Genomic DNA, 25,909 nt, shown 5'->3' on the forward strand with positions numbered 1-25,909 from the left:
AGGATGCTGATGGGATATTTTCACTCCGTTCCCTGAGGATTTAAAGGCAATATCTGCCCTATGTTTGTTTAAATTCGTTATTTTTCTACATTTAATGAATCCTTTTCCTAGACGTCAACGAAACATTGGTATATTAAATGCATTTCTATATCCTACCAAAATATATACCGCATCTTTATGAAAGAGTAATTTTGTGTTCATTCATTCAATAGTTTCATACCAAACCAAAAAATGCCTAAGGATATTTTTTAAAAGAATGATATTAATTTAAAGTTACATGTAGGATAATTTTGCAAAAACGCCAACCAAAAAAACACACACATCCTACAAGGCAGAGTCTCGTTTCGACATTGATCAACGAAATTATGAGATTTTCAAATACAATTGATCAATATCTGAAGCAAGTTTAGGATCACCACCTCACGTTGTAGAACGAATATACGTACCTTCCACAATTTTTCACGTTTAGCTATTTCAAAACAAGCGTAAAAGGCTTGAGAAATTTTATATTTTATTGTTACTTGTCAGGAATATCTTTATCTGATAAATAATTTATTTTGACGCTTCTGATGTTAATTAATATGACAAAACCCATATTCTAATTTTCGCAATATTTTATAAATTATCTGACAGCATCCCGCATTGTTACTTCCAACATAATTTCTTGACAAGTACGAAATATGTTCAAATAACGTTCATGTGTGTAGTCATTTCGCCGAAAGAGCATTATAGAGTTATATATACAAGGCATGCAATGAGGAAATGAGCTTATTTGATATATCCGGGTGTATTCTACATGTGAACTAGGTACAGGGAGTATAGAGGTCACCAGAACATAACCCCGAATGGAAGGTTGTCAGATCATATACATTTTAGTCAGATTGGATGAAAATAAATTTTGTAAATGCGGGTTCTACACATCGTTTTAAAAGCAACAACATAGTTTAGGAGAAACATGATGTGCATGGTCTGTTCATTAAGAAGAACTTTGAAGACAATTTTTTTTAAAGTTTTAGTTGAAAAACGAAGGGGCCGTGTGATTTGGTTCAAAGCTGGCGGGAAGGATGGGGGAACCACACAATTTATTCAAATAAATAAGCAGAAACAAAAATCATTGCAAAGAATAATGGGCAAATCAAGGTAAATTACGTAAATTAAATCTTTCGATGAACAATTTTACACTTTTGGCACAGTGAGGACATGCATTAAAATGATTGTTTTAGAAGATTTTGCAACAAAATGATGCAAAATTATCAAGTGTTCTATGGTTATGTATTAATTAACAGCAGTGGTCTTTTAAGGACACATTTTTCTGTCTGCAACGTAAAGCAACGTGTTGCGTATGTCAATGTTTGTATCATTGCGCTTTTTATAGTTCTAATATCACTTAAGCATACCGTCAAGAACACAAAGCAGTACACCACACCTGGTCACATTATGCTGACAACGGGCAAACCAGTCACGACCAGAGGACAGAACCAAGAGCCTTACTCACAAGGGCGTGTACTCGATTCAAACCCAACGTGAGGCGCTGTCTAGGGAGACGTGAAGCAAGTCAGTTAGAAAGAATAACACAAAATTAGTCGCCCTTTACGATCATTTAATTCAAAAGTTACAATCTTAATACTACATCTGAACACTTTAAAACATTAAGAGCAATACTTTTAATTTAAATTAGCACGCCCTCTCCCACATGTATTTACATATGTACTTAATGTCAATTGCTCAGTTTATGTGGGAATGCGTTACCTGGAAATCACTCCTGAATGTTACTTACGCGAGCTACACGGAAGTCTGTCCGTCGTCACAGTCTACCGAGTACCTATACTCACCGATATTTCATTTGTAAATTGAGACGATAAATGAATGTACAATGTTAAGGCAGTGGTGATACACTCACTTGGATTAGAGCTGTACTGCATAGAATATGTTATACACAAACAGTGGTAGTGTTCCGCTTTTGTCCATTTCTGATATTATTACTTATGACTTTTATATAACGCAAAATATCTACATTAACATTTCATCAATAAAAATAATTTTACGAAAATGAATTAAACTCTACATGATAATTCAAGTACCCAATTTTGAAAAAAAAACGTATTATACACTATTCACATTTTAATTTGCTGATCAGCATTGAACATTCTCTAATCCATATGTAGTGTGTTTGCACTTGAAATCATTTACAAAATAACTAATTATGTCAACTATAGAAATTCTTTCTAAAAATAATATACTATGCAAATTACATGTCTACGTTTTTACAAGAATACGTCTTACCAGAATACATAAAAATTAAAAAGAGAGTTTACCTGGAAAGCCTTTCCTGTTACCTGGAAAGCCTTTCCTGCATATTATCTACGTATACGTAATGTGCACGTAAGTCTGTATCCGGCTTCACGGTCTAGTGAATGTTTGTGGTTACCGATTTTCAATAAAATCAATTCGAGGCACATTCCATGGGGAATGTAAAAAAAAAGAAATATGCATTGCAGTATTACGGCGGCGTATTAGGGCCACTATATAATTTAATTTATCTTGTACGTACAAGTTAGTATCTTGTAATATTTTTATAGTGATATTGCGTCGATACCAATCATTTAAAATGAATCAGCATTACTGAAAAGATGCATGTTTCTTCAGGCATTTTATTTTGACATTGATGTACTTTTTTGTTAATTATTCTTGCGGTTACGTGAGAAATAATTTTAAAATGAACGCACTGCTCCTGTATGCGCATGCGCAGATCAGCTTTTAATCTATAAGTCGTGCTACTGTGTTTATTTTGATTTATAATCAGACAGGTTTATTAGAGAGAGCTGTATATGTGTCTTAACCTTGTTAACGATGGTTTCTAATGTTACGATTGGAAGTGGCGTTGTAGCCTTGATGCTGCTAACTCTACATATCATATCATTAGCAACACCGAACTGGTTCATTGTTGCGTCTGACGGAAGGATCCTCGTACGAGTGGGGCTGTTTGCCGTCTGTCCAGAGGAAGGGGACACATGTATTCCGTACGGCGACATTATGTTTGAAAAGGATAACAAGTCATGTAAGTACCTACAGAGTGTATATATATCTAACACACAATGGTAATTTTACCCATTGTTACAAGGGTCCATCTTACCTTCCAATGTTCAATATGTTACATGCGTATGTCCAAAAACAACACAATATTGGTGATTCAGACAGGAGTATGTCCAAAAACAACACAATATTGGTGATTCAGACAGGAGTATGTCCAAAAACAACACAATATTGGTGATTCAGACAGGAGTATGTCCAAAAACAACACAATATTGGTGATTTAGACAGGAGTATGTCCAAAAACAACATAATATTGGTGATTTAAACAGGAGTATGTCCAAAAACAACATTATATTGGTGATTTAGACAGGAGTATGTCCAAAAACAACACAATATTGGTGATTTAGACAGGAGTATGTCCAAAAACAACACAATATTGGTGATTTAGACAGGAGTATGTCCAAAAACAACATAATATTTGTGATTCATACAGAAACTCGAACTCGTTATAAAATCCTAATCCATATTCAAAATGAATGGAATACGTGTAAATATTTACACAATCCATATACATGTATATTTTATACTTCACATTGACCAATTAACATTAACAAAACACTTTATTTCTGTTTAGCTGCCTATTTTGCCTACGTCGGACTCAATGTCATTGGATGTATATGTAACGTTATATTCCTCATAAGCTGTATCGCCCACGCATGCGCCACTCATCCTCATCCGGAGAGATCCTTTGTCACCCGCCAGGCCTCTATTTGGTTTTTCGCAGGTAAACATCGTCTTCTTTTATCATAAAACAGATAAAAAAATGCAACATAATTGTTATTTAAAAGTTGGGGGAATACACAACCCTACAAACGGTCTCTTCCGCATACAGTTTCACTTGTCTCATGACTACATACTTCACCCGTCACTGGGCTGCCAAATGACCAAGAGCATCACAGGCTGATGGGTATATAAAGACCGTGTAATTAATGAGAACTGTCTGTCCATTGGTTGGTCTTTATAAACAGATTTGTCTGTCGTATTAAAGTTTGGTAAATATTTATTCAAAATTATTAAAAAAATATTATCATACAGAATGTATATATTTGAATATTTATAATGTGATTTTTTAAGCTACACACGTATATCGATAGGTTCTGCCCTTAATTGCGCTTATAAAAATGCTAGTGCCACGTGACATATAGGGGGCAATACGTATGTATTACTGATAGAAACAACACAAAGGAAATATATGTAAATTGTGTATTATATTCAGTTCTAATACATACAAGAGAACCAAATGTTGTCATTTACTCGCTTAAACATATAAGTTTTAAAACTAGTATGAAAATAGTTTGGCTAATTCCCATATTTACTTGCGACAAACAAAAACCGGTTGAATTAATACTTTTATTAAATGCAATGTTTCCGTAATTTCAGCTGGATTTCTCATCGCTGCGGTGGTTTGGATATTTGTATCGCTGGTTGCTGCTGAGGAAAAACTTTCCTCATTGGGCTCGCTGTCCACTCTCTCAATTAAACCCGGATATTCATTTTACATAGCTTGTATTACCGGCGGTTTTTATTTCCTATCCGCCTCATTCCTTGTCACTTATGCCAGACGTTTGCCTGCGGTTGTCACATCTGGTGCTGTGATCAGCCACAATCCCCAGGTGATTGTGATGCAGGCAGGAACCTCGTCAATCAGCAGTACAGGGGACACACTGGGACAGTTCTACAGTCCTCCACCGACGTACCCCATTACTGGTACTGGAGGGTACCCATCTAATTACAGGACGCCACAAGACGACCCGTCATACAAGTACGATCAATAGGCATATCTTCATCCTTTCCGTGGGTAAAAGCAGATCTCTTCCCCTCTGGGGAATTTGCTGTTACATGGAATAAGGGATATGGCCAAGAGGAACGAAGGCGTTTTAATGTTTATTTATATAGACCGATGGCGAGTTTAAATCCCTATGGACAAATATGTTATAGATTTGGATGGTTAGATCATGTTAAACAGATTTCAATAATACTGGATTCACATATATATATATATATATATGACAGTGAAATATCTATGAATGCAAGTTTAAAAGCATGAAGATGACAAGGTCGTCGAAAAGGCTGCTTTTTAAATCTTGAAATCTTAACTACTTATATACATATACATTAATATAGAATAATTTTGTTATATCTTAAATCATGCTAAAAATTTGTTGAATTTAGAAATAAAGATATATATTTTGCAAATATAAAGCCTTTTTTATAAGTATGAAACAATAAGTTGCAAAATTGGATTGAGTACAAGACATTCGGGGAGATATGTGTAATGATGTTATTACACGTCTCGATGACTAGTGGGCTGTACCCTATCACCTTGACCCGATCAATTGTGTTAATGGATGTGACACTGGAGATGTAACTACATACATGCATATTCCAACATGAATACAATGTTTTGAAATATCCGGGGAGGTATCTGTCGGAGTAAAACATGTTTTAATTGTAAAACCATTAAGGCACTGACTAAATATATTGTGTGAATACTACCATTCATACTAGTGTAATGTGTAGGCTACTTTTTTATAAATTACATTTTTTAATTAACAGTTAAAGACATTAAATGTTGCATACATCCGTAATTAAGATTCGTTTTGCTGAATTATCTCTGCTTCCGTAAATCATACACAGCCGACCATAACACAAACATGTAAAGAGATTGTAATGGCAACAGTGAAAATTCAATATCCATGTAGAATCTAATGAGCCATCACTGTAGGCCGAATAAAATAGCTTAGCAGTATGCTGCGCAACTAAAATAAAATCGAAAAAACAACCTGTGTTCAATCTTGTATATAAACCATAATATCACAATATCTTTACACAAAATCTCTTATCAACATTTGCCATCAGAATAACATATACAAATGTATATCTGAATGATTTTTGTTTTATTAGTTTAACGTCCTATTAACAGTAAGGGTCATGTAAGGACGTGCCAGGTTTGTTAGTGGATGGAAGCCGGAGTACCCGGAGAAAAGTCACCGAACAACGGTCAGTACCTGTCAACTGCTCCACATGGGATTCAAACCCGCATCTCAGAGGTGGAGGGCTTGTGGAAATATATTGGGACATCTTAATCACTCGGTTACCGTGGCCCCTTATATGAATGAAAGGGTAACGTCCAGTTTTTTTTCATCTTTTGTCCTCTGATCACGTTCAGATCTACACTGATAACTCAAAAGATGACGAGAAAGTTGCAGCAGCATGCAGGTCATCATTATTCATCCACCCAACTTTCAGATGGTGTCTGGTGTCTCGACCATCATTTCTTGGAGGCGTGACCCATCCATCTGACTTACGGCCACATTAAAGAATATTGATCAGTCATTCAATTTTATCAATCATTTAAGATACCCACCATGTTAAGTAAGTAACCTTTGTAACTGAAGAATAATACTAAATCATCAGCTCCTGTTTTTGATAAAACAAAATTACCATTTGTCAGCGGTGGAGCATCTTTAAAGTTTGCATTCAAGACACACCGAAAACACTTTAATACGAAAACAAAAATAAAACTTGTATATACATATTTTGAAAGACCCTAATGTGCATAATTATGTACATTTATCTTGATTCCAATCCATGTGAGGATAAATGATAAAGCAGCCAAGACAGCGCTTAACATTGGGTTTGGTTGATCAGATATTTACGTCCTGTTAACAGCCAACCTAATCCAATATATATGGTGTCTTGTGTGTGTGAAGTGCGAGGTGCTTGTTTTGGGAGAAAAACGTGAGACGCTGTCAAGCGATACGTTAGGAAGAAGAAAGTTATTTAGGAAGAAAAGATGAGAACTTTAGTCGCCCTGTATAATCATGCAATAGTGGCGGCAGGTACAATGCTAACGTCCTACCTGCAGGGCAACAGCACTTTTAATAACATAAACAATTGAAATTGCCACAAACCGATCAAACCCTTTAATTCAATCAGCTATCAAACACCAATGACAAGAAGGCGTTTTACCAACAGGGTTTTAAATACCACTCATCCTGTCCAAGGGGATCAGATTGATGCACACTCTGTTCCCCTTCACCCAAGGATGTTTCTGGCTAAATTTTGTCACAATCCATGCAAAACTGTATGACCAGTAGTGATCGAAATGTTGACGTACGATTGATGGACGGACGCCACACTATGACAACAGCTTAACGTACCTTTGGACAAGGTGAGCTCATAAACCGTTTAAAGCACATTCTACACTTACACAAGTTGATTGGATCGTAGAGAGAAAGTTTCTTTTCTTTCCTCCACACCAGTCACACGTATCTCACTCATGTGCATCCCTCTATGTGCCATGAATATGACTCTCCGTTCACACTTTTCAAATTTTGCAGTGTCATAGGTATACTACTACTTTACATTTATAATGATATTTATTAATTATTTTGACTACAAATGGATTTTACAAGCAAAACATGTCAAATTTTTGACAGAATAGAAATTAAAGGTATTTGGTTTGCACCAAATATTTGGCGTGTAATCCATATTGTCCACACTTTTCAATAACTTTTTAAACATGCAATATATATAATCTTTTATCAGATAGCCAGAAAGGATTTTTTAAAGAAATCCAATTTGTCACAGGTGACTGTAAATTCAAAATTGACCATATTTACCGTAATAAAACACTAATATACATTCCATAAAATTAGTGTATTTTTATTCTTGCATTTTCCCTAACAGTACAAAAAAGCTAGACATGCTCTTGGATGAACCAAATCGTTTTTTCCTATAATCCTTCATCCCTGGAGATCCACCTTGATACAGCTAGCAACTAACAATATATTTGTACTATGGGCAGCCTGATGAGACTTATCCAAACTCAATTTTTGAGTTGTCTCTCTGTTAATATGTTAATATGATTATCATTCTTCTTTTTTTCTTGTGTTATTTTAAAATCATCAAATATTTAAGTAAGGTAACTCCTAAGAAACTAATTATGGATAAACACTAGTTATTACAAATGTAGTTTTAACTCCACAAATCAAATATATGTGTATTTTGTGAGATTGGTTCTTGATGCCCATCAGTGGATGGCTAATTGTGTTAAATACATGTGGACTTTTTAGCCTGTATCTGTTGTGGCGAATAGGACCAATATCATAATATATACATACTATCAAGTATAGCTAGAATTATGTGATGATATTTGGTTATTATATAACAAAAAGGAAAATTAACTGTTAATTTATAGATTTACAATAAATATGATCAAAAATTATGTCATTCCTCATCTAGGAATTACCTCCCCTTATTTTCATAAACCTCACCATGTATATATGTTTTATATAATTATTTGTTTGTACCACCAATATCGGGAGAAGACTAAGATAGGCTATGCCTGATGTCTAATCCAATTGACACTAACATCTTTTTGTCAATAAAATATTTGGAAATTGAAATTGAAATGGTTACTCTTTTAATATACGAAATCAAATAATAATTAGAAAGAAATGGTGTTTTTTTTCGATCGTAACTCTTACTCAAAAGATACAATTTTTTATTGATATCTGAGAGGATTTGATTACCCTGACGAGTATTGATCCTTCAAGGATATTCTAATCAAGTTAATATTATAAGCACTGGATAACACAGAAATAATCTAATACCACATTTTGAAAACTACTGGAAAACCTTTTGTTTATAAAATAAGAAAATATTCCTCATGGTGTGATTATATGTAAAACAAAGTATTTCTCAGAATTGTCATTTGAAATTTTAATTTACACGTTAAGTAAATTCTAAGTGGTAAATTTTAGTAATATCAATTATTTATTATATACATTCAAAATGTATAAAAACCATACAAATTTATTTATAAAACGCGTCTAAGAAGAATTTTTTTTAAAATGTTTTGCGAACATTGGTAAAAATGTAAACGTAATGTTACCCAGAAACATATCCAAACGTATCCAATTATTACATTTTCAGATGTTGTAAATGTTCTAAAAATGCTTTCGGTAGTGTGTACAAGTACAATGGGTGCTATTGTACAACTGTTCTGTCGTTCCTGCATAATAAGTTTTCTCATCAAAAACTGTAATTAAGCATGGAATATCCAACCAAATCACATAATCAACGTGTAATAATTTTGTATAATTATGTCACTAGTGTAATATAACCTGGGTCGCTCTCCATTGGCTATAAAATTGTGACATGACGTCAGTAAATAATGACGTTACGTCACGATTGTAAGAAGTCGCAATCAAAATGGCTGCCTATGCACGATATTCTACGAAATGAAGATTGATGTGAGTGTTTGATAAAAAGTATATATGTGAATTTTGTATGAAATTTTAGGAAACTCTTCGCGAATCTCATATAAAATGGATTCTTGTAAATTCGTTATTCATTTAGATTATTATATATCTTGTTCTGAAGTCTGCAGTTAAATTTAACCAATAAATGTATTGTATCTAACAATTAGATTACTACAATGTAAATAACAGAGTTCAACATATGACCAATAAGGGGGTCAAAAGAGGCCCAAACCAAAATATAGTCATTTGTGTACATTTTCATATATGATTTTCAGATACTTGTGTCGCAGTTTTAAAATAGAAAACTGTGTTATCAGTAATGTTACCATAATAAGTTTTTATGTAGTTAAAAAAAAACACAAAAAAACAATATAAAACTTATATCATCATTAACATTCAAGTGCGTTTGAAACAATAGCATTGTGTGAAATGGCATGCTTGTAATTTTGTTACGAAGAGTCACAAGGCTTATGCAATATTATGCTATTCCGTCTTTGCGTATCACAGAGTTAGCTCCCTTGCGGGTAGGTATCGATTGTTACGTCATTATTTTGTGAGCGCAATTCACGTCGTTTTCTCCGAAACGTATGACTTTACGCTCCCAAACACACGACGTCACAATTTGTTTGTTTGTTTGATTAATTAACGTCCTATTAACAGCTATGGTCATGTAAGGACGGCCTCCCATGTATGCGGTGTGTTGCGTGTATGTTGTGCGAGGTGAGTGTACTGGGAGACTGCGGTATGTTCGTGTTGTGTCTTCTTGTATAGTGGAACTGTTGCCCTTTTTATAGTGCTATAACACTGAAGCATGCCGCCGAAGACACCAAGCAACACACTCCACCCGGTCACATTATACTGACAACGGGCGAACCAGTCGTCCCACTCCCTGTATGCTGAACGCTAAGCAGGAGCAGAAACTACCACTTTTATAGACTTTGGTGTGTCTCGGCCAGGGGACAGAACCCAGAGCCTTCCTCACAGGGGCGAACGCTCAACTCAAGACCAAAAGTGAGGCGGTGCCAAGGGAGGCATTAGGAAAGATAAAGTCTGTTAGGAAGAAGAGAAAAGATAAGATCCTAAATTTAGTCGCCTTTTACGATCATGCAATAGGGGCAGCAGGTACAATTCTACGTCACAATCAATACCTACCCGCAACGGCAGATAACTCTGTAATGTGCAAATTCGGAACATTATACTTTCTGGTTGCAGTGTCGTCAACATGTTGATAGTTTACTACTGATTCTATCTAGCTGTCAAAGTATTTGTTAACAGGTTAAGCAGAAATTAGCTGGACCAGCAAAACCTAAAATAATTATATATGATCATTAATTTGGCCTATTATTCTTCAAACGTGACAATATTTCACTCAAAAATGTTCACATGAAATTCACAAAATACACATGAAACAATCTTTGCTTTGTATGGTAAACCTACCTGAGAAATTGTTATCAAACTAAAGGTGATTAACACAGAGCATTTTATGTTCTAAGCACATATGGGAGTACATCTCGGACCTAACGTAGAGCGATAGTTTTCTCTCCCATATATTGTAGTGTTCATTTGATCTCATAAGGTATTGTTACAAACTTAGTTTCAGATCTCTTTAACTTTTAAAAACAAACAAGCACTTAACTGACCTTAACATTGAAAAGGACGTTACTGTAAAAAAGTAAGATTTGTCGTGATAGCTTCCCTTTCCATAGTATTTATTTATCTTGTATGAAGTTAGACTTTTTAAAGTTATGCCAAATCACCCTTCTTTTCATGACAGCATATTCATTTAAAAGTACATGTAGTATTAATTGTGTAAGCTGTATATACTTCTATACAATACTATAAAATATTACTCGGATAAAAGCCTTCCCCTACTGATACAAGTGAGTTCCTATCCATGTTATTTACAAAATATTTTAAGTCATGTTAACTTTGTCTTTCATTTATTTATTTATTTATTTTATTTCTTCTTTTAAACTATAAAACCAGAAACACTATTGTTTAAGTTCTCTCTCTGTTGTATATGGTAAATATCAAAATGCTTCTTGCAAATGTTTTAGACTGGTAGAACCGGATTATTTAATAACTGCATCAACTGCCCATCTGGCTTTTTGCAGTTGATCACCGTTGATCGTAGTAAACTTGCTGCCTTCCGTCATATATGTTGCCGATTATAATAATGACGTCACGATAGATTATACCGACGTCATTGAATTTGGAAACTTTCGCTACGCTATATTTGAGTACAATCCGACGTCAAATAGGGATTGGAGTTAGCGCCCCACATTGAATATATTCTTAGAGGAATTGCTCCATACATGCATGGTTAACATAAAAACGAAGTCCAATCCCTATATTTACACTCACACGACTTTTTAGTTAAAAAAATGACGTAATTATTCAATAAAAGTCGGTAAAAAGTGGGAGGAGCTTACTCAATTGAACAGCGAATGATGACTCTTCACGTAAGGTAGAATTATTCATCCGCGACGACAAAAGAGTGCAATATTTTAGTGTAAATAAACATGACAAACAAAGTAAATTTCAGAGATAGTTTTATTTAATCGGCTCAAAACTTTAAATATATATTCATTTTGCTAAAAGTTAAAGTGAATAGTCGGGCAAAGAAAACCAGTCTAAATGCGTTCATTGGCCTTCCAAAAGTTTTCACATATTAATACGACGGCCAAGTTCTGCTTACGTTTCCCAGTTCTGACCATTAAAGAAAAGAAAAGTTGAAAGCATTGAAAGCGAGGCTGCGTGGAAATGTAACCACGGACATAGTGAGCCGGGAGGACGTTTTAGAATTTCCATACTTTAAATTAATTTCTACGTATGCAGACAGATTTTGACGAGAGATTTTATTTTTCCATTTCATAAGAAATTGTACTGGATACATTCACACCATTTTTACCGACTTTAGCCATCCTTGCCCGACTGTTCACTTTAATATAGCGTAATAACATAAAATATTTTAACTCGACCACATGTGTGAACTCGGTGACCGTTATTGAGCAGCGAGGCGAAGCTGACGCACGCTTACACACTGGAGTTTATCGAAGTTGTCAAAACACCGGTATTCAAGTAGCTCAACGTGTTCGAGATTGTCGTCTGACTTGACGATATCATAGCCATGTGATTGTATAATCTACGCTTAGATCCATCGCCATCGATAGATGGAACAACTTCACTTGTGATCGATGGATACGATGTATTTGTGCAGTATTGCCAACTCACCCGATCACTTTTCTCCGGGTTGACCCGTTTTTAGACATTTTATAATGTTATATAATTTTATAATAACCCGATTGACCTGGCGGGTCATCAAATTTTCAGCACTCGGACCAAAGTGTCAAAGAGCTCACAAAATTACTACAGATCAAGCCATTAGTGCAATTTTAATTACATCTCAGGGCTTAAGACTCATATCAGGCCCTTGTATAATGCTGGTAGCTATGTTTGTGTTTACACATAAAGGTGTGAAATTGTAGCAATTACTTTATTCAGTCATGCATCACGATGTCCATGATCGTTTTTAGCCAGAGCCAGCTAGCAAAATAAGACATGGCCAATTAATACTGTTCAAAATCAGAAATGATATCTTCAAAATTCTTCAAAAGTACAAACACTTGTGATCTCAGACAAAGATTTACTCACATGAATAAAACAGTCAACGTGAACGATGTCCTGTTGCATGCAGAAGGCAGGCTAGACAATCATAATGACCTCCATTTTGTTTAGTCCAATATAATAATGAAACCGGACACGTGTAGAACAAAAAATCCGGATTTTACTAATTATTATTTCAAAGATTTTTATTCAATAATTTCATTAATTATCAGATATTAATTATATTATTACAATAAAGCATCATAAGTATTATTGAATAACATTAACAATATCAAAATAATAAATATATGCATATTTAAGGCTTTTAAAAAGTGTTAAAAATTACACTAAAATATTGTTTCGCACATGACCCTTGTTTTGACCCTTTTACCCGTTTTTTCAAGGGTGATCACCCGATTTGACCTCATCAGAGGTTGGCTATACTGTTTGTGGTGACGTGTAACTTTCAACACGTGGATTACTAGCGGTGCATGTTTTATAATACACGTGATTAAATTATCAAAGAACAAAGACAAGAGAATATGTTTATAACTGACCTCTGTCAGAGGGTCTCGCGCCGTCAACCCCAAAGACTCGATCGTAGGACACAGACACAGTGGTAATGTTTACATTTGACATCCATCATTTTTAACAAAAATGAAAGCACTGCACGTCGCCCCGGTCGGGATATTTTTACCGTTTCTTTATACAATTGTTAATTAAAAAAATGTTTGTATCATATTTAAATATAAAACATAAATGTATTGTTTACTTTTTTCAAAATTCTATGAAAAACAACAATATACACGTAATGTTTTGTCAAAATGTAAACAAATCCATGTGTTTCTTTAAAATAAAGTAGCCCCCTTATGTTGCATTGAACATTTTCATACGCAAGTTCAAAGTTCAATGTTACCATGCAGTTATGGTAAACAAAATCGGTTAGTATTTGCGTATAGTGAACAAGCCTTGCAAGTGTAAATATAAGTGATTATGATGTCAAATTTAAAGGGATTTTCCCTTGATCTATTTTTGACACAGGTAACTTGACTCGCGAGAGGAATCTGGACTGAGTTCGGTAACCTCGCGGCGTGGTTTTCGCTACCGATTTTGGGGTTGATATCGCAGTTGATGAATACTTCTTACAAACGTATCGTCCAATCAAAATACAGCAAAAAAAGAGATAAAAACGTAATACAAAAGTATTACGCGGAAAAGCATTCCCCAACAGATACAAGGAAGTTTGTAGGGTCTTAGTTATGCGGTAAGTTCACAAAGCATCTAAAACACTATAATAATATATAAGTAAATATGGCTAATAGCCTCGAACTCCTTGTCTTATATACAGAGACCGGACAGAAGTATTCGGACAAACGCGTCGTGATATATACCGCTAAATTTCGCGCGGCGCGTAAAAATCGGAATAAATCCAGTTTGGCGGCTTGGTTCGCGTCATCGTATACGTCATCGGAAAGATGACGTCATGCGTAATGTTGTGGCGGTAAAAATAAATTACGTCGTCTGCTGACGGAATCGCAGGAATTCACGGAAATAACATGGGTCGTCGTGGTAAAGAAGTGACATCAGGCTTAAGAAAAGCGGTCGTAGCGATGATAGAAGGTGGGATAAAACAAACAATTGTTGCAGATAGGTTAGGCATACCAAAATCTACAATTTCTGATATTTGGAAACGATATGTGAGACGAGGAAACATAGAAAATACACATCGATGTGGAAGGGCGCCATATTTGACAGATCGGGACCAGAGAAGGCTCTTAAAAGTTGTGCGTGGAAATAGGAGAAAAACGTTGGATGAAGTAACAGCCGAATTAAATGACTACAGGAACACTGTAAATGATGTACAGGTTAGCAGTAAAACGATTGACCGGAATTTAAAAAATCAGGGATACCGTAGAAGGGTAGTGAAGAAAACCATGGTTGTGCGTGAAGTCAATTTGAGGAAACGTGTGACATTTTGCTTTGCTAAAAGAAATCTGACTGTAGAAAACTATTGGAAAGATGTTATTTTTTCTGATGAAAGTCAAATCGTGATCGGTAATGACAACAGAATTTTTATATGGAGGCGAAAAGACGAGGCATACCGGCCAGCCTGCATCTGTCCGCGGTCACACCGGAAACTTTCCGTGATGATTTGGGGGTGTATTACCCATCATGGAGTTGGTACTGTTTGCAGTGTAAATGGAACCATCAATTCACTAAAATATATTGAAATTTTGGAAGAGAATTTGTAGCCAGTTTTAGCGAGACGCTTCTTAAACCAAAACTACATTTTTCAACAGGACAATGCTCCGGTTCACAAGGCTCGTGTTGTGTCTGAATATTTTACAAACCATGGTATTCACGTTTTAGAATGGCCCCCACAAAGTCCTGATTTAAATATCATCGAAAATGTGTGGTTAAAACTTAAAATACGACTAAAAACAGTGGTCAACAACATCACTAATCAAACAGAACTTTTTGACGCAATACAAATCATCTGGCAAGGCATTGATGTAGAATACATTCAAGGTTTATACCAATCGATTCCCGATCGTCTGAAGGAAGTACGAAAGTCCAAGGGTCAGATCACCAAATATTAGGTCAGTATCACAACACATATATTTTTTATAAAGAGTTTTATTTTCCTAGCGAGATGTACACATGACGTTACGGCGGCCATTTTGTCCGAATACTTCTGTCCGGTCTCTGTAGCTTGTTTGTATTTTGCCAATGTTGAATTCAATTTGAATTTATAATGCAATTATAAGATGGATGTGTGTTTCTATTCTGCCATGTAAGTATAGCATATACCTTGTGTCGATTTCCAGGTGTGGTTGTTAAGGAAACGATACGAATGTCGTATACCAAAAAGAATAATTTAATAATAAAAGTGTTCCGCTTGATGAGCAACTAAGGTAAATTCACTACAGTATAGCGTCGGTAGTGACTGCGTTAACGCAGACACGTTTTAATTTCAATGCAACATTGTGCAACTGCGTATATTGAAAGTTTTCTGACAGCGTACCTGAATGTCGTTAGAACTGGGTCGTTCTTTTCACACTGGGTATAATCATGGCATCAAATGTTATATTTAGATGTGGCGGATTTGCCTTTATACTTCTGGCTTTACATGTGGTATCTTTAGTAACACCAAGCTGGTTTGTTATTTTCTACAATGGAAAAGCCCTCGCCCGAGCTGGAATGTTCACTATATGTTTTGAGGAAGGAGGGTTATGTGTTCCCTACTACGACCATATGTTTCAGCAGAAAACCGTGCACTGTAAGTATGTCATAGTATACATTTATTGACTGAGGTTTCGTTTAACATGACTTATGTTGAACTAGAGTATCAAAATGTTGTCTGAGACTGAGAGTTCAACATAACACATATTGACCGAAAACTATCTTTTTTGTTTTATCTGCTATCAAGCATATAAATACGAATGAATCTCCTTCATTACAAATGTATAATTATAATGCATGGTAACAATTAAAGAATGCAGATATTTCAGTTTTGAAATACAATGTTACTAAGAATTCATTCATTCATTTGTTATTAATAAATGGTAAAATATTTGGCAGAACACAGAACGATAGAGCATTGCGCACATCGGCAGAAATTGCCGAGTAGTGACGACTATGAATGGATTGTAACTTCATCATGACGTAAGCAGTCAACATTTCATTTGGCCACGTTTTACTTTAGAATAGTATAGGGAATACCACATGAAGGTATAACAATGTTAAATGTTGTGAGTGTGAAAGTACAAAACAGAACAACAACTATATTATTTGTTTTTATTGTCTTTATTTGTTCTTTTCACTATTAACTTTATTTTTTCTCAATAGGATGTGCAGTAAATCAACATATTTGAATATGAATACTATCTTATTTTGAAATAATGAAGTGTAACTCAGACATCTACAATATCAAAATAAATTTCTGTAATGACATGTAGTAATGTTTGCTTAAATGCTTTCTTATGTGGTTTTATTTGTGTTACCATAAGAACTACCACGATGCGCTATAATCATACCTATTGCATCAAAGATGTACGTAATCTATATTTGAAATTGAACAATTTAATCACCAAATATCAGATTAAAACATTTAACGGATTTGGGGGCCAAAAAGGCCACAAACCACACAGTTTTTTATTTGATAACTAAGTATTCTTTATTTGTTATCTATATTTGTGTAAATATAATCGTGAATTTGAAATGCATATTCTCAAAATTAAAAAGAAGACATTTTCAGTTTTTCCCAATAATGAAAAATGCCTAAGGTATCACCATGTAAAAGATAGTTTTTCATCATTCTTCATTACCATATAAATTGAAATGTTTTCAAAACAAACACTATCGGAATGTAAAAAAATATCATCGCATGAAGAAATAAGATGGCGTTGCTGTTGCTACCATTCACTGCTTAAAATTTCCTGAAACAACATCATAATTTCATAAAAATGAGGAGATTGTTCACAGATGATTTTCTTACTAGTGCCAAGTCAAAATATCAGAAGTAAGAAACCAACATTTAGATTCAAATACAATTACAACTGTATATGAAATTAAGAACACTAGTCGATTTTACGCGAGTTTCCTATTATAAACCTGAAACCTTCCTGGCTCCGGATTTAAATTGTTCACAAATCCATACAGGAAAGCAAAAAGTTATGAGAAAGTTTACGGAACAACCACTCGAAGTTGGCAGGAATTCCCATCTATTTGTCAATGAACATACAAATAAAATGAGTTCTGATGACGCATGCATCTGGGCTTTTTCGATATGAAACTGCAACTTACATATATGACTCCACACTGCAAATCAGTGTGATTTTAGGCATTTTCATCATATGATTCCAAATAATTCAAATAATTCGGACGTCGATCGAGGAACATGTACAAATACAGGTATGTGTGACACAACACATACACATGGTATTTAGTTAAAAGTTATTTTAATAGTGCTTCGCGTTGTGTTTTACATATCCTTTACATACTCTAGTTCCTAACCCCTCGGACCTCCGTCCGAGGGATGTTGCCTTGTGTCCTACATCCTTGAGTCTCTCTCTCAACTCCCTCAATTCCCAGTATATCTATCAACCTAACACCTACTGCTCCACGCCCCTTTGTGCATATATTAAAAAGGCACCTGCGTCCCAAAATCTCGAATCCCCATCTAACCTAAACCTTACGCTTTGCTGCGTTATCATGTTTGCTGTACTGCTGACCGCTTTGATAAACTGCAAGTCAGGTTCCGCCCTGCTCATCTTGGATATCATCTCCCAAGATGACAGACTATGTGATACTGCGCAAGCCAACACTGCTGCTTCTGACTATCACATATCTATACCTATCAATCTATTGTTTGTTTTACTTTCCCATGTGTACTATACCAAATGTACTTTTAAACTTAGCGTTACATACTAAATGTTAACCTATTTTGTTACATAGTTCACCGCCAAGAATATTAACCAATATTCCAAAACCAATATACAAAATGTTAACTGATAATTAGACCTAACACTATCTTAACTAATAATTAGATTCATTGCCAACTTAACTAATAATTATATTAATCATTAACCTAACTGCTTTCATATTTATCACTAAGTTACTTTGTTATACAAGTATCACCTTCTCCTTTAAGATTATCAAACAGTTAAAATTTTCACTTATATCTATAATAACTTATAAAGACATGGTATTCGTTAATATATTCCCCATTTACCTGTCAACCGATTGCTGAAATGAAGTCAGACATAACATTCCCGACATAATTACGAACCTATTGCAATTAAATATCCATAATGTCACACAGTGTCCTAATCTTTCAATTCACAGCAACTTCCTTTGTATTCAATTAAGTGTACATCCACCAATGAAGCATTTTCATTAATCATTCACAATATCCTAAACTGGCTAACATGTTCATTAAACTTCGCAGTGTCGTAAACTGATTTGCATGTTCATTAAACTTTGTTATATACTCCAGTCATTGATTACCTAATGACGACACCTAGCGTTGTTTATTTGTTTGTTTGAGTTTTACAGCCCATCGACAAGTTAGGTCATTTAGGGCCAAACTACAAGTCATGCATTAATATCAGCATAAAAAATCAGGTTAAGAAAAGGCAAGTAAGGACTAAAACACAGATTGTAACGTTTATTTAATAAAAAAAAAGGTTTGCATGGGATAAAATAGTTTTGGCTAAAACACATGAGAAAACTCATGCACAATGTTGATGAAACGATAAAATATTGAGCTGATACGATGATATGATGAGAAAACGTTCATATTTTGTTTAAAATACCGATCTCTATGAGATAATTGAAAATACGATTATGTCTCACGGCATGAAACAAAGTGTACATGTCGGAGACATCATAGTTCTTATCTCGTATGTGTTTAAAATCAATACAATGCAATAAAACATACTCCACTGTGTGGCATGTAAGGGATCCTCCCCTCTCAATAGATAGGAGTGTGTAAAATATGTGTGTCCAATTCGGAGCCGAGAGAGAACAACTTCCTCTCTGCGGTCTCTCCGACTGGACAAGTTAGGATTTAGTGTAGGTTGTATTTTAAACAGTTTATTGTTTGTTTCGGTAGACCACCTTTGTTGCCAATGGTGTTTAATGGCTGACTGAATGTAAGGTTTGATGTCGGTGTAAGGTAGTTTCAAATGTGTTTGTGCTAGGCGAAGAGCAGTCTTAGCTGCTTTATCGGCCTTTTCATTTCCCTTTATACCCACATGGCTTGGAATCCAGAGATAAGTAATTTGAGTTTTAGAAGACAATGGATATGTTAGGATCAAAAGATTTTGGATTAGTGTTTCTAGGGTTTTTTTTATTTCAAAGCCTGAAGAACCGAAAGAGAGTCGGAACAAATAATTGCCTTTTCAATGCGGTGTTCTTCGATATGGTCAAGCGCCAGACCGATAGCACATGCTTCTGCAGAGAAAATGGAGGCAACATCCGGGAGTCGGATAGAGGAGCAGTGATTAGATGTACAGCATGCTGCCGCAACATTATCACTATCTTTTGATCCGTCAGTGTAGATCTGAACATGGTCAGGGAAAGCCCTAATGCACTCCCGAAAGGAGGATTTGTGTTCTTAGGGTAATGCACTGGATTTTGCCCTCTCATGTAGAGATAAATTGATATCAGGTGTTTGAATGAGCCATGGTGGTACATCCGATACGGTGTACTCGTCAATGGTGTCGAAATTTATATTTAGTTCCAGCAAAAATTTTGAAATTCTGATGTCAAATGTTGATATGAGCTTTTGATTTTGTGTGAATATTTCTTGATGATGTGGATTGAATACAAGGTTAAATGTGGGATTTTTGGGGTTGGATTTTAGTTGAGCAGCATACTGTAAGGATAATTTCTTTCGTCGATCGTCTAGAGATGGCTCATTAGCTTCCACATGGAGACTCTTCACAGATGTTGTTCGAAAAGCTCCAAGTGCGAGACGCAGTCCCTGGTTATGTATAGGGTCAAGCATCTGGAGATAGGAGCTGCGAGCCGATCCATAGACAATAAAGCCGTAGTCAAGTTTTGATCTTAAAAGTGCCCGATAGATACAGGTACGTAGAAGCATTTCACGGTCTGCACCCCAATCAGAATGGTAAAGAACTCGTAGAATGTTCAGCGCCTTCGAGCACTTATCCTTCAGATGTTTGATATGTGGAACAAAGGACAGTTTCGAATCAAATATTAGTCCAAGAAATTTAGTTTGTTCAACTACTGGAATTTTAATTCCATTGAGTGTGAGGTCAGGATCATTGTGTGGTTTTCGTTTTTGACAGAAGTGCATGCAGACAGTTTTTGATCTTGAAAATCTAAAGCCATTTTCGTCAGCCCAATTTTGTAATTTGCCTAAACATTGTTGTAGTTGTCGTTCTATAGTGTGCATGTTTTATGATCTGTAACAGATCAAGAAATCATCCACAAACGGAGAACCTTCCGTAGATTGGCCAAGACATTTAGTTATGCTGTTAATTTTTAATCCAAAAAGTGTGACGGACAGGATACCACCCTGAGGGACACTCATCTCCTATGTTTCTGTTTCTGAATAAGTTGAACCCGTTCAAACTTTGAAATGCCTGTCAGATATAAAATTTGAAATAAACTTTGGCAAATTACCACGTATACCGATATCATTGAGATCGTTCATGATTCCATATTGCCAAGTTGTGTCGTATGCCATTTCAAGGTCAAAGAATACGGCCACAAGATGTTCTTTCTTGGCAAATGCTTCTCGTATAAATGTTTCTTGTCTAACTAAGTGGTCTACCGTTCCCCTGCGGTTTCTAAAGCCGCTTTGCAAAGGACTTAATATATTGTTTGATTCCAGGAACCAAACTAATCTAGTATTTATCATACGTTCTAGAGTTTTACAAATACAACTCGTCAATGAAATAGGACGATAGTTATTGGCATCAGTAGCATCTTTCCCGGGCTTCGGAAGGGGTATAATAGTAGATTCCTTCCAAGACTCGGGAATTTTGCCAGAAGAGTAAACTTGATTAAATATAGTTAAAAGACATTTTAGTGAAGAGTCTGGTAATTGTTTTAAAAAACATATATGGAATTTCGTCTGGTCCAGCTGCCGAGTCCTTTGATTTCTCATGGGACTCGAGCAATTCTGGTATCTCGAAAGGACTACTGTACCTTTCACTATTGGAGGATTTAAAATTAAGACGTCTCTTTTCCTTTTCTTTTTGAAATTTTTGAAATTTTTTGGAATGATTTTTGACGGTTGAATTTTTAGCAAAATGTTTGGCAAAGGCGTCAGCTATTTCGGATTTTGAAGAAAATATTTTATTTTTATTAATGAGGTGGGAGGATGGTGTTGCTTTTCTTTTCCCACTGATTTTACCAATCATTTCCCAAACTTTCTTCAAAGATGTATTGGAATTTATTTTTGAGACGTACTCTTTCCAAGTACTTTTCTTGTCGGATTTGATAGACCTTCGAGCTTTTGCTCTCCAAATTTTAAAATTGTTTTAATTTGAGACGGTTGGCGAAGCCAAGTACCGCCTCAGAGCGGAATTTCTACCAGATCTATTGATAAATGAATCATTTGAGAGACGAAACTTTTTAGGTTTTGGCACGGATTTTTGTATGGTTTTTGTGGCGATAGAAGTGAGCGCTTCTGTGAAAATTTTAATGGGGTCATCGAGGTTCAAAAATTTATCCTCGATAAGCTCCTCTGCGCACAAATTTTTAAATTGAACCCAGTCCGCCTTTTGTAGATTCCAACGAGGAATAGGCTCCTCAAGTTTTGGTGACCATATGTTTTTAAGTATAATTGGAAAGTGATCGCTCCCACAACGATTATCGTTGACCATCCAATCATAATCCAGAAGAATTGATGGATGGCACAACGATAGATTAATGTGGGTAAGCGAGCCAGAGGCAGGGTGTACATATGTTGTGGCATCGGTGTTATAAAGACATAAGCTGTTTTTATTAATAAACTCTTCGATACGTCTACCTCTATCGTCAGTGCCTGGGGAGCCCCAGAGGCTATTATGACCGTTAAAGTCACCAATGATAATACACCTAGCACAGTTCACAACATGGCCATTAGCTACATCACAACAATAATCCAATATAGTTCACATAATCCACGGGCCGAACATTTCAGTCACTGATAAGAAAACAGTTCACGGCATTGCGATAAGCTACAAAACTGAACGTCCACAATATCATTAAGTTACAACATTAATGGATACATAGTCCATGACTTCGCGACATCCACAAGTTTGTACAAGGCCATCTTAATAAATCCACAGGTTCCAGCAGTAGTACTTCAAACCCAGTTCCATTTTGAACCAATAAATTAAGTTTTCAATCTCCACATATCATGTTATCTTTTTCGGTGAAATATACGGCGGTATCCTTCAGCAGTCAATTAACGTTATACATCATTTCTAACTCAATGATGTGCATTGAAGAATTCTATTATTATTCCAGTATTTCCGAAATCGGTCCATGAGACGAATTGTATCTTCCTGTGCTAAAGTACTATCCACGCTATTCACCTGCTTCTGATTACTCGCCTCACTGCTGTTGATATCCGATATAAAATTTGAAATATTTGAGCCGATCCATAAACAAATATGCAGTCATGTCAGTTTCATATGTCTCTTTACATAGTCCTTTTCGTAATAGTTATTAATCACTTAACTTGTAAAGTCATAAAACTTCCTGCTTGTTAAGAATGTTTCAAATCAGCAGGATCCATTTAAGATTTTACAGCGGACCGTGAGTTACAGTTTCATAGTGAAATCTTTAGATACGTTACACAGCTACGTCATGTTTTGTAAAACAACTAGAGTCCACAAACAATGGTGAAAACAGTTATACTTATTAATCCATGATCCACAAACATGGTACTCCAATATGTCACGATACGACAAAAACTACTCTATACTAAACTGTTCCTCCAGGACACAATTTCCCGTAACTTATTCCATTAAAAAAATGACCGTGGTCACACAGACACCTCTGGTCCCTCGGAAACTCTCCTGCAGGAACTTTCCGCTTCCTGCCACAGGATGTGGAATATATCCCTATTCCCAGAGCGTAAGCCTCGCACTCCGTATTCCAAAGGGCATCACACTGGAGATCCCATTCCGGCTCCTCAATACATCAATGAAATAAGAAACATGAACTGTCCTTTCCTTCTGAAGGTTTCCACGACTCCATCATGCACACTGATGAATACAATGAACAATGACTAAACAATGTTTTTTTTACCAAATACAATGTTAACAACAGTTACGGGCTAGTGCTGCCCTCAGACCTAAGCCCCCAGCGAAGTCGGTACACATCATCATTTTGATTCCATGAGGTTGGAGTGCTGTCCAACAATCTTAGTCCAAAATAGTCCAAAAGTAAAGTCAACACAATTTCAAAATGTAACCCGTTCTTCTCCTGGTCACAGCACCAAAATAAATACCGTATGTGACATAACACATACACATGGTACTAGTGGGCGACACCTGAAGGAATGTCGTAGATGAAATGAAGAGGGTTGCAAACGGGATTTAACTCTAGCTAAGAGAACGATTTCACTAGCCCATGAAATAATGTCCCACAGTTTAAAGTCATTTTACGATTTAAGTCTATTTGACCCTTGTGACTGTGACCTTGAATGAAAGGCAAGGTCATTCATTTGATCAAACTTGGTAGCCCGTCATCTCAGGATACTACAAACGTAATACCATGGCTACAGGCCTGCCAGTTATTGATAGAGGAGCCATTTAAAGATTTTAGCCAATTTGACACTGACCTTGATTGAAGGTAATTAGGGCATTTATATGAACAAATTTGGTAGGCTTCCATTTCAGCATGTTACAGGCCCAACATCAGGTCTGTTGACAATAACTCATTGCAGTTGGAATAAAACTTGCACTCCCAATTCAAATCTAGTAGCTAATTCTTTTATGACTTATCCTAATCTTCGAAAGTATATTTTAATTCATTTACAAAAATATAGAGAATGTAAAGAATGTACACATTTAACACACCTATATGTTAGAAGTTTGTAAATAACCATGTATTTTAAGCTTATCTTATGAAATAAAGCAAAAAAAAAAAAAAAAAAAAAAAAAAAAAAAACAATGATTACATAATATTTATTTAACCCTGACATATGACTTCATAATCACTTAAAAGTGACAATTCTGAATATGCATTAAATGTTAATTTATATTGGAATTAACCAGTTCTTTTGAAAGTTGAAGTTGTAATTGGTATCATTGTAATCTGCTTACAGGCATGTACTGTGGAGGGATCCATGTTTGTAGTGCAAAGAAATAAAGAATAAGCTGGACATTAATTAATGAACTTGAACACAACCACGTCAGTGGAGAAATGTTCAGAACTACTCAAATCACTCTTACAATAATGTATTTACCTTTTAGGATGCATTATTTTGTCTTAAAAGTAACTTCCCCTAATAAAAGTAGCACCAAAATGGCTATCTAATGATTTTATGTATCCTTTGTGAAAATCTGCCTTGGTCTGCGAAATTACTTTTTCATTAATTCTATGCATTTTTGGCCCCTGTGGACATGCATTGTTTATTATACCGAAAATCTGCTAATCTATTATTTAATAATATTACTTAAATCTGTGGTGATCGGGTAAATATTTCCTTGTTAAGTATATACGCTTCGTCCGTCATCATTGTGCAATTAGAAGGGGAGATAACTCTGTGTGAAAGATGAACGGTCACTATGGGGACATGCACCTCAGGGAAATATGATGCTTTATTTCCATCGAGGGAAACACAATGTCTTATTTCTCAGCCATGTGATATGTTTCAACTAATCACAGACACTGTTATATATTTTGCATTATACTCGGACACACTCTATATAATAGCTCAAAAATGACTAAAATAGAAAGAAAATTACCTCCCTTTATTCAGTCCCTCTGGTTTCTGTAACAATAAATATGGAACAGCTTACCAGGTTATACATGTATACTTCAATTATAAATAATAACTAGATTTGATCGCGATCAAAACACGGGATTTCAATGCAGCAAAATTATCATGCTATCGATCAGACGAGATGATCTCGTCGACCGGTCGCGATCGTTATTTTTCTTTGATGATCAATATTTCTGCCATTTTGTATGATATGACCTTGAAACTCAAAATTGTTATAGACATCGTTCCATAGTATATACCTACATGAATGTGCGACAAATGGCCATTAAACACCGAATTGTAAATTCGCTGAGATCCCGTGAAATTCATTCAAAGACACGGACAAACATGTATGAAGCTTTATAGGCAGTCGTAACAAGACATATTTATGTACCATATTAGTTTTTGTCTTCACGCTTTATGTATGTTAAGATGAGAGCTTTGGTGAAAAATGTGTAAAATGACCGACAAACTTGTCGATTTA

The 25,909-nt window shown here is 35.4% G+C and overlaps 2 protein-coding genes across 2 annotated transcripts in view; both read left to right on the top strand.

Moving 5' to 3' along the window:
- LOC138308329 (uncharacterized) overlaps positions 1-25,909 on the top strand; it is a 78,494-nt gene that overhangs the window by 24,192 nt on the left and 28,393 nt on the right. The gene's annotated exons all lie outside the window — the stretch shown is intronic.
- Positions 2,619-5,295, top strand: LOC138306871 (uncharacterized). The gene is made up of 3 exons (XM_069247378.1): positions 2,619-3,058; positions 3,668-3,817; positions 4,474-5,295. Exons 1-3 carry the CDS (start codon positions 2,851-2,853, stop codon positions 4,866-4,868), a joined length of 753 nt encoding a protein of 250 aa, XP_069103479.1. The 5' UTR covers positions 2,619-2,850; the 3' UTR covers positions 4,869-5,295.

This window comes from Argopecten irradians, chromosome 14 (assembly GCF_041381155.1).
Source record: "Argopecten irradians isolate NY chromosome 14, Ai_NY, whole genome shotgun sequence".
Taxonomy (NCBI): domain Eukaryota; kingdom Metazoa; phylum Mollusca; class Bivalvia; order Pectinida; family Pectinidae; genus Argopecten; species Argopecten irradians.